Here is an 8,934-nt window from a genome sequence, read left to right as displayed (position 1 = left end):
CATAAACTATTTCCACCGTCCCAATAACTCGTTATCGCTTCTTCCCATCATAGACAACAAAAAATTACTGAGCGACTTTAATATAAAAAGAAATGTAATATTTTTAAAGGTTTTAAATTTGAGCAATTATATTCATAGAATATATAATAAACGGTTAATTGATTTAAAAAGAATTCTAAGCAAATATTGCATTATAATAAAAAAACAAATGTGTAATAATTTAAATTGATTTTGATGTTTATTTATTTAATTATTTGACTAATTTATTTAATCTTCAATTATTAGTCATATCATGAAATTTTTTATTTTCAAAATTATAAATATTAGTATAATTGATATATTTAAATATATTATAATTAATATTAATCATATAAAGTATAATTAAATTATTAATAAAGTTACATACTGTAACACCCTACACCAGTGCGACAGTCGACCGATAAAATTGTCACACGAAACCACTTGAGTGGTTAACAAAATTTTTTCTTAAACTTTCTCAATTAAAAACATTCATTTTTATTTACTCATGATAAAACAAACAATAACATTTATATAAATCAGTTTACCTCGGGAGCTCCCCAAATATCAATTCAAAATATAAAGACTATCAATTTAAAATAAGTTGCGACTCGATTATACAAAATAAGGTTACAAAAATACAAAATAAGGATTTGAAAATATACATTCCCTTTAAAGAACCCGAGACGTCCTCTGCTCTAAATCTAGTTTAGATCACTCGTTGGTCAAAATGCTCCTCTACTGCTCCTTACCTAATCTGCCTAAGGAAACAAATTCCAAACATTGAGCTAACTAGCTCAATGTCACACTAAGAACTAAAATATACTAAAGGGGGTTCATTAACATTACTCAAGCCAACTAATAAAATAATATATTGAGTATACTCGTATACTCACTCTCTATTATACCAAAGATGAGGCCCTAAAATCTCTGCATTGAACACACACCCTCGACTAGCCCACCCCTTGCGAGTGTCGAACTTTGTGCCTAGCTAGTCACTTTAAGGATATCCAGATTGAATCTATACATCGTCACCCTTAACATTAGTAAACGAACTCGGGTGTCCTGATCATTTCCCGAGCATCAATCAAGGCTAGTCTTATGTCACCCTAATTGATCTCGTTTCTATGTTTAATTAAGCATTATTATTGTTCTCACTTGTAGTTTTATTTGGGAGTAATTATAGAATTCTTGGGAGCCTCATTTTCCATATTACAAATCTCTGAAATTTGAAGCTCTTAATAGTACGATGGTACTGATATTGGCCCTTCCGTTAGCATCGATACCCTTCCGTAGGTATCGATACTCCACTATGTTTTTAACTAATAATGAAGGGATTATATTGATACCCTCCGACTAGTACTGACACTTTAAATCTGAGGTAACGATACTAACTTGAGTATCGATACTAAATTTTGATTCAATGTTTTGAAAATTCCCTCTGTATCGATATACTCATATGGGGAGTATCGATACTCTACCCCGGGGTATCGATACTCCCATGAATATCGATACCAAATTTGGTTTTGATGTTTAAAAAATGTCCCAGTACCAAAACTTACCCTATAAGTATCGATACTCCCTCTATAACTGAATAAATTTTACACATGTAGAAGAACAATATCGGTGTTGTTCTTGCAATATCGATACCCTCTGCTCGAAATAACCTTACTTAGGCTCAATTTTTACACTCAAACTTAACTTCATTCTACTTTAAGGTTCCCATTTGTTATTAATGTCTTGTGTGAGCATATATGGTCATAAATAAGACTTTAAATCATGTTATAACTTCAAAATATAAATATACCATGGAAATTACTCATCATGCATCAACTAAAATCTTAAACAAATTTTACATATATAAGGACTCACAATGAGTAAGAGAGAGTTGTGAGTGTGATTGTCACTGTCTTATCTCTTTGGTTGCTAGAAACCTCTCCAACTCAATCAAGTGCCAATTTCTCTTTACCTTTGGCCTTTGAACTCTCTCCCACGTCCTTCACTAAACAAGGGTAAGAAAAGGGGTTACTATCTCAACTAACTTCTTGAGTTAGGATTTAAAACTCTTTTATAACTTGAATCTTACTAAAAATGGCTAGAATCCAAATATTCTCATAAACCCTTCAAAAAACCCATTTTTTTGTTCCAAGACTCAAAACTTGAGAAATGGAGCTTTAATTGAAGCTAGGATGATAAGGATTAACATTCTTAACTTGGATTAACTAAACTAGATTTGAAATACTTGGAAATCTTGATTTTGGAAGGGAAGAAGAAGAGAAAATGATGGAAGGGAGAAGAAGAAAGTTTGATAGGATACTTGAGGAGTTAGTTTACGTGAAATCATAATATAAGGGAGGGGTTTTCAGCATTCAAAACCTCAAGGGAAAATTTGCAATTTCGGTCCCTTTGACTCCAAAATCAAACAAAATCACCATTAACCCTTGGGCCCAACTCAAGCCCACTCCTAAATTAACTAAATCCAACCATTCTATTAGGTCCCTTGGTTTGGTTTAATGGTTTCAGGTTGACCTAAACTACTAACTCGGATTTTGGGGCGTTACACATACAAAATTATATTAAAAGAATTTAAAAATATCTTCACACATGATAAAATTTAAACATGATAAAATCCACAAACAATTTGTACACATTATAGAACTTGAAAGGAGACTTAAATCTAGGCATAACCATTGATATCACTTAACAAATTTAACGTTATAAAACTTGAAATGAAATTTGAACCTGATTGAATATACATGCAAACACACATAACATTTCACATAAATTGTACGTACAAATAAAGAAAACAATATGAACATATAAAATGAATGAATTTTCGAGTATTGAGTAAATGAAATAAAACAATAAGGTTGATAGCTGCTCAGCGAATTCATGTATTAACGGTGTCCGACGAACTCTGGCCGTGACTAGTTGGAGTTTGGTCGGTGTCCGGTGAATTCCCGCCGTGACTTTTTGGAGTTTGGTCGGATTCCTTTTTCACCCAAACTCCAGTTGCATCGCATGGGCAGAGAGCGATTTGAGGACATTTGACTTTCTCCAAATATTCCAGGCCTGGGAACTGCGTTTGAATCTCTTTCCAGTTTATCTTTATATTAATCAAGTACTTCAAACGCAGAGTCTTCACTTTGCATTGCCTGTCAATCGGACCCAAGCTGCTCAGTTTTCCACCTTTAATGTAGAGACGCTCAAGTAATGTCAGTCTGTGGGGTACCAGCCATGGAGGCAGTTCTTTATCTGGGTAACATTGGAGGTCTAGTTTTCGCAGTTCCATGTTCTGTTTTGGTGTTGTGGCCACCCCTTTTTTTTCGGGAAATGATTTTGAAGACCCTTCTCCTCCGCGTACTCTGACCAATGGCCCAATTTTCAGTTTTCGAAACGCCTTACCGAAAGTTGATTTCGGTGCTTCACTCTTCTTGCCTTTGTCACTTTGCTTGGAGTTGCCATTCTTTTCATTTGTGGACTTTGATCCCTCTCCACCTGCTCCCCATGCTATTTTCAGTTTCTCCAGCTTCTCAAAGCTAAAGAAAATAGATTCCGTGTCTTGGGAATCTATTTTGAAATCATCATCGTTGATGTTGATGGTGAGTTTCTTCAGGTTTTTCAGCTTTGTCAAGTCTCTGAGTCTGCATGAGCTGTTCTTGCTGATCACGAAACCCTTAAGGACTAGGAGATTCGAAAGCTTAGACAAGTCTCTGGGAATGTCTTCAAGCAAATAGCACTCGGATAGATCCATGAAAGTGAGCATCTTGAGTGAACCAATCTCTTTGGGGAGCTTCACGAGATTGTGACAAGCTCTGAGATCCAAGATCCTCAAGTTGTAAAGATTACCCAGAGATTCTGGGAGCTCGTCGATTCCAGAGATTCCTTGAAGACTGAAAAACCTCAGCTTTTTCATGTTCTTCAACCCCTGCAAAAAGTCAGTATTTTCAACCTCCATGTGCCGCTCGGCTGTTCTCTCCCACCTTCCCAGGTAAAGGACGCCTATGTTCTTCATCTTGGAAAACAACTCATCGGGCAGATCCGGGAATTGCTTACTCACATTGAACAAAGTTTGTACCTTTTCCAGATATGCTCCTCTCCTTTTCTCCCGACTTAATCTCACCGCCTCCTTCTCCGCCTCCATCTTCTTCTTCTCCTCCTCCTTTCTCTTCCTCGCCTCATCTTCGTCCTTCCTCCTCTTCTCTGCCCCTTTCTCCTTTCTCCTCTTCTTCTCTGTCGCCTCCTCTTTCTTCTGATTCTCGACAGCCTCCTCCTTCCTCTCCTCCTCCCCTTCCATCTTCTTCTCCTCCCCCTCCATCTTCTTCTCCTCCGCTGAAATTTTGCCTTGCTGGTTTGTCTTTTCTGTCGGATCAAACTTCTTTGGAAGTGGAACATTCTTAGACCACCAGGAAGGTCCTTCGGTTTTCACCAGGCATATTTTGTCGCTTTTGAAGAAAGCTTTGTTGGGGTATCCCTTGGAATTGAAGTAAAAGAAGTTGGCCTGATGAGCAAACCTGATGATGAGACAACGAATAATGGGATGCATCTTGTAGCTTGTAGTCTGCGATTTGCTGCTCTTGGTATCAGGCTCGATGAATCCCTTCTCTACAAATTCCCCAAGAATTTTATTTATCAACACCTTTTTGTCCTTGTCGGTCACTGCCTCTGTCTTTGTGGATGACAGCAACCATTCCCCTTCCCACCAAAACCCTAGAAGCCTCTTTCTAACGACAGCATTCTCCGGGAAAATCGCGAAAGATAACAAGCACAGTTGGCGCCTTAGATCAAGACCACCGTAATGGCGTTCAAATTCTTTGAGGAAAGCCTCGCTGTCGAATATTCCATCTGCTTCGAACGGATCAGGGAGAACACCTGTCCAAGGAAAATATAATTTACACAATGTCCACATTTACACACACAACAATAAATATTTCGGTAAAGGATCCAAGTCACTTTACGTATACTATTATTAAAAGTTATAAAATAGTTAATTTTAAAAAATATAATGCAGCACATATACATGAACGTGACTGACTCAACATAAAATTGTTATCAACATTAAGAGAGAAAAATTTGTATAAATTTATTACACTCTAAATGTAAAAAAGCACATGAAATATATAACACGTATACTATTCGACTTGAAAGGATGGATATGTGGTACTTACTGACGTCTCGGCCGGCACTCATGGTTTGTGCATATCGATCCTTAGAGATGGAGGAGGAAGCTTGATGCTGCAACGGGATCTGGACCTTGAGTTTGGTGATGTTGCTCCTCAGCACGTTAAGATTGTTTTCGATCAGTTTCTTCAGCTGTGCGTCCTTCTTTTCCAGATCAGATAGGATGTCATTAACGTTGTCTTCAAGGGTTTTGATTGGTTCTGAAAGATTAGTTTCGAATTTTCCCAGTTTCTTGAATTCACCAAGCAAATACTTGAGCTCATTGCAGGCTTTATCGAAAGCATTAGGCGTCACGCCTTTTTCTTCTTCCTCGGGCTTTAATATAAAAGCCTTCTTCGTGTCATTCTTGGCTTCGGAAAGAATTGTCCACATGTTATCTATCCTTCCAGTGATTTTCTCGACGAGTGAAGATGTGTCTTCTTTAGGGTTCGAAGGGTCTTTGGAGTTCGTTGAAGACATGGCTGAAGCGAGAACGGATGGAATTTGAGAATGACAAGTGTGGGAGATGGATGGATGGTATGGAGCCAGAACAAACGCTTCATCTCTATTTATTACTCCCTTTTCATGCCATGCATTTCGTTTCTTTGAATTTTTTCTACTGTTCTTCAACCTTCACGTTAAGTAAGAAATATATTCGTTACTTTATTCCCTCTCTTTTCTTTGGATAAACTATACAAATGGTCCACCGACTATATGACTATGCTTTGTTGAGTCATCCAACTATTGAAAGTTACAAAATGATAATCTGATTATTCACATATTCCAAACTCGTATTTTTTCGATAAAATTTGAGATTCGTCAATAGGTTAATGTCTGGCTCAGACTGTCATCATTTTTAAGGAAAAGGATGAATTTGAAATATATGAATAGTTAGATGATCATTTTTTAACTTTTAACAGTCGAAGGACTCAACAAAATAACATACTATAGTTAAGGGACTATTTTATAATTTTTAATAGTTGAGAGACTCAACATAGTGATACATATAATTGGAAATAATTTGTATACGTTATCCTTTTTCTCCCCATGAATTTTGGACTTGTCATATTGTATATTCTTGCAGTCCAAAGTATTTGTTCTTTTTTCTTTTGCTTGTGAAGCCGAAGGAAAGAATTTCCACGTGCCTCATTGAGAGTCACAACTTATTCTTTTGTTCTTGTATCCAAACTACAAGTTTTTCTTATTCTAACTTCGATTTACTCCTTCCTTCCCAAACTGTTTCTAGATTTTTCAGAATAATCCGAGTTAAAATCATGGATCACTTCCAAAAAGCATGTCCACTTCTTCTAAAGAATCAAATATGTATGAATATTTTAATTATGAAAATACAATATAATGGTGTCAAACTTTTCTTTTTAATTTTGTTTAACCGGTGGAGATGTTATTTTTTATGTTGGTTGTCGTCTGCAAGTTCTCAGGGTTGCTTGACTCTTATTTGCGATTTTCCGGTGACCTTCAATAGTTTCATCCCCTTTTGTAGTTCGTTTGCCGATACAATCAGATTTGTTTGTATCTTTATTTTGTTCGAGCTTTTTGGTTAGATTTTTTAACCTTTTCCTTATTTGGTCATTGTGTTGTGTTATCTAGGTGGCTAGTTTTTGTGTCAATGGAGTTATAGGATAATATCCTAATTATAATTTGGTTGACGTTTACATTATACTTGTAAATCTTCATTGTAATTCTGGATATTTTATATTTTTAATAAAACTTGCGATTTTCTATAAAATAAAAATAAACTCTATATTTAGAGACATAAATAGTAGATGTCGACACTCGTTTTCATCCCGTTTAATATTATTATTATTATTATTATTAATTAAATAAATAAATTTTATTTTTGCAGGCTTTACAAACCTAATAATAAGCCCAAAATAGGGCCCAATATACATCAGACCCAAAACCCCCAAACCCAAGTTACAACCTAACTGAGATTGAAGTCCAAAACCCGGCTAGATTTTTACCCTATCTCCTCAGCTGCCTTCAATGGCAACCATTGGATATGGACCCATCCAACGATCCAGATACAACCCCAGATTAGGGTTTTCTTTACCCTAAAAGAGAAATGTCACCGCCACTCATCTCAGCTGTCCGATCTAGACCCATCCAACGGTCCAGATCGAGCCTCTGCCGTCGCCTATCTCCACCAGTCGGTGGCCACCAACGCCTCCACCAATCCGAAGCCCTGCCATGTCAGAAACATAAATCAACACACAAGCAACCCCAACACTAGCACTACGCGCAAAAATCATTTCTTTTGTAATGATTTCATATCATAAAAATCAAGAAAAATATCTGTAAAACGGGTTTATATAAACCCCGAATACAAATGTAAAAGGGTCCATCCCTTTGGTTTTCAGAAGCAATAATGAAAAAAAAACATTCAATGTATTTTTCCTTTTTTATTTCAATTTCAAAAATAAAAAATAAAAAAAAAAGATAAAAAAACCTAAGCTTTGCATGTAACCCAACCAAAGAAAAACTCAAGGGGTCGAGTGGTTTACCTTAGCTTGGGGGAGGGTCGAACTGAGGGTCGGTTCATCGTCGCCAGAGTTAAAACAACCGAGGGGTCAGAGCTTGTTTTTAGGGAGTTATAGTCTAGGATAGTGGTCTAGGGGTGTAAATCTAAGCTTTTAGGTTTTTTTGGGTCGATTTGGGAGCTCTAGCCACCGTGTGTGGCGGCCAAAACAGTGTCCAGATAGGGTTGAAGGGTGGCCGACAGTAGGCTGACTGAGAGAAAATGAGAGAAAATGAAGAGAGAGTTTTTTTTAAGAAAACTCGGCTAAAATGAAAAATAAAATGAAAGGTTTTATATATAGAGCAAGTTAGGGGAAATTATGCTTAGATCTCCCTAACTTACACGTGTTTTTGTAGAATGGTCATGTGTAGGGACCATTTTCATAATTTACCCATTTCTTTTTGTGCTTTGTAATGTTTGATTTAATTTTTTTAGTCCCCCTAGTTTAGCCATGTTTTTGCATGTTAGTACTGTTTTTTTAATTTACCCACTTTTATACATGTTATATATATTTTTTAATTTCCGTTTAGTCTCTGTATGTTTAGTGTGTTTTTACATTTTGGTCATGTGTAGAGACTTTTTTTTAAAAAAATTAAATGCTTATGGACTAATTTAGTAATTTTTTCCTTTTTTATTCGAATGTATATTTTAGGCTAGGAAAAAGGAATATTTAGGAAATACCCCTGTAGTTTCTGCATGTTTGTATTTTGAACCAGAATCTATTTTTTATTTATTTTAATTTAGCCATGTAATTTTAGTTTATTTTAATTTAGTCCTCATGTTTTATTTATTTTTATTCTTTGTAATTTTAGCACCCAATATTGAGCATGCTCATTTTAGTCACTTTTATACTTTTATTTTATTTTAGTTTTGACATGATGGTTTGATTGTTTATGTTTTAGTCCTATTTTTATTTTATTTTAATTTTTTCATGTTGCTTGCATGTTAGTTCATTTTAGTCCTTAATTAATTTTGCATGATACCCTCATAATCATCTCTTGACTCGAATCGAGATAAATTGACTAAGGGTAATATTCATTCATTTTAATATTATCGTAAAGTGACTGTCTTAATGTATAAGAAAGTTACTTTCGATAATTTTAAAACGAAAGTATATCCCATTTATTGACACAAATTAAATCGAATACATTTTAAAATTTGGGAATTGGGAAAAAGATCATGTTCTTTTAATTAAATTCATCGAAAAAATACTGTTAGAT

General features: G+C 35.4%; 1 protein-coding gene across 1 annotated transcript; it reads right to left on the bottom strand.

Moving 5' to 3' along the window:
* Positions 1-2,860: 2,860 nt before the first annotated feature.
* On the bottom strand, positions 2,861-7,738 carry LOC120143366. Its single transcript, XM_039157705.1, has 4 exons — positions 7,701-7,738; positions 7,250-7,381; positions 5,187-5,809; positions 2,861-4,890 (listed from the first exon to the last, which is right to left on the bottom strand). Exons 1-4 carry the CDS (start codon positions 7,736-7,738, stop codon positions 2,909-2,911), a joined length of 2,775 nt encoding a protein of 924 aa, XP_039013636.1. The 3' UTR covers positions 2,861-2,908.
* Between the last annotated feature and the right edge of the window lie 1,196 nt (positions 7,739-8,934).

This window comes from Hibiscus syriacus, unplaced genomic scaffold (genome assembly GCF_006381635.1).
Source record: "Hibiscus syriacus cultivar Baekdansim isolate YM2019G1 unplaced genomic scaffold, ASM638163v2 tig00110847_pilon, whole genome shotgun sequence".
In the NCBI taxonomy this organism is placed as follows: domain Eukaryota; kingdom Viridiplantae; phylum Streptophyta; class Magnoliopsida; order Malvales; family Malvaceae; genus Hibiscus; species Hibiscus syriacus.
This window is presented reverse-complemented; position numbering and strand designations above follow the sequence as displayed.

Coding starts and splice junctions, on each gene's coding strand:
- LOC120143366 (XM_039157705.1), bottom strand. CDS start 7,738: ATGAACCGACCCTCAGTTCGACCCTCCCCCAAGCTAAG. Junction 7,382..7,700: donor CGACCCTCCCCCAAGCTAAG/GTAAACCACTCG, acceptor CTGACATGGCAG/GGCTTCGGATTGGTGGAGGC. Junction 4,891..5,186: donor GAGTGCCGGCCGAGACGTCA/GTAAGTACCACA, acceptor TTCCTTGGACAG/GTGTTCTCCCTGATCCGTTC.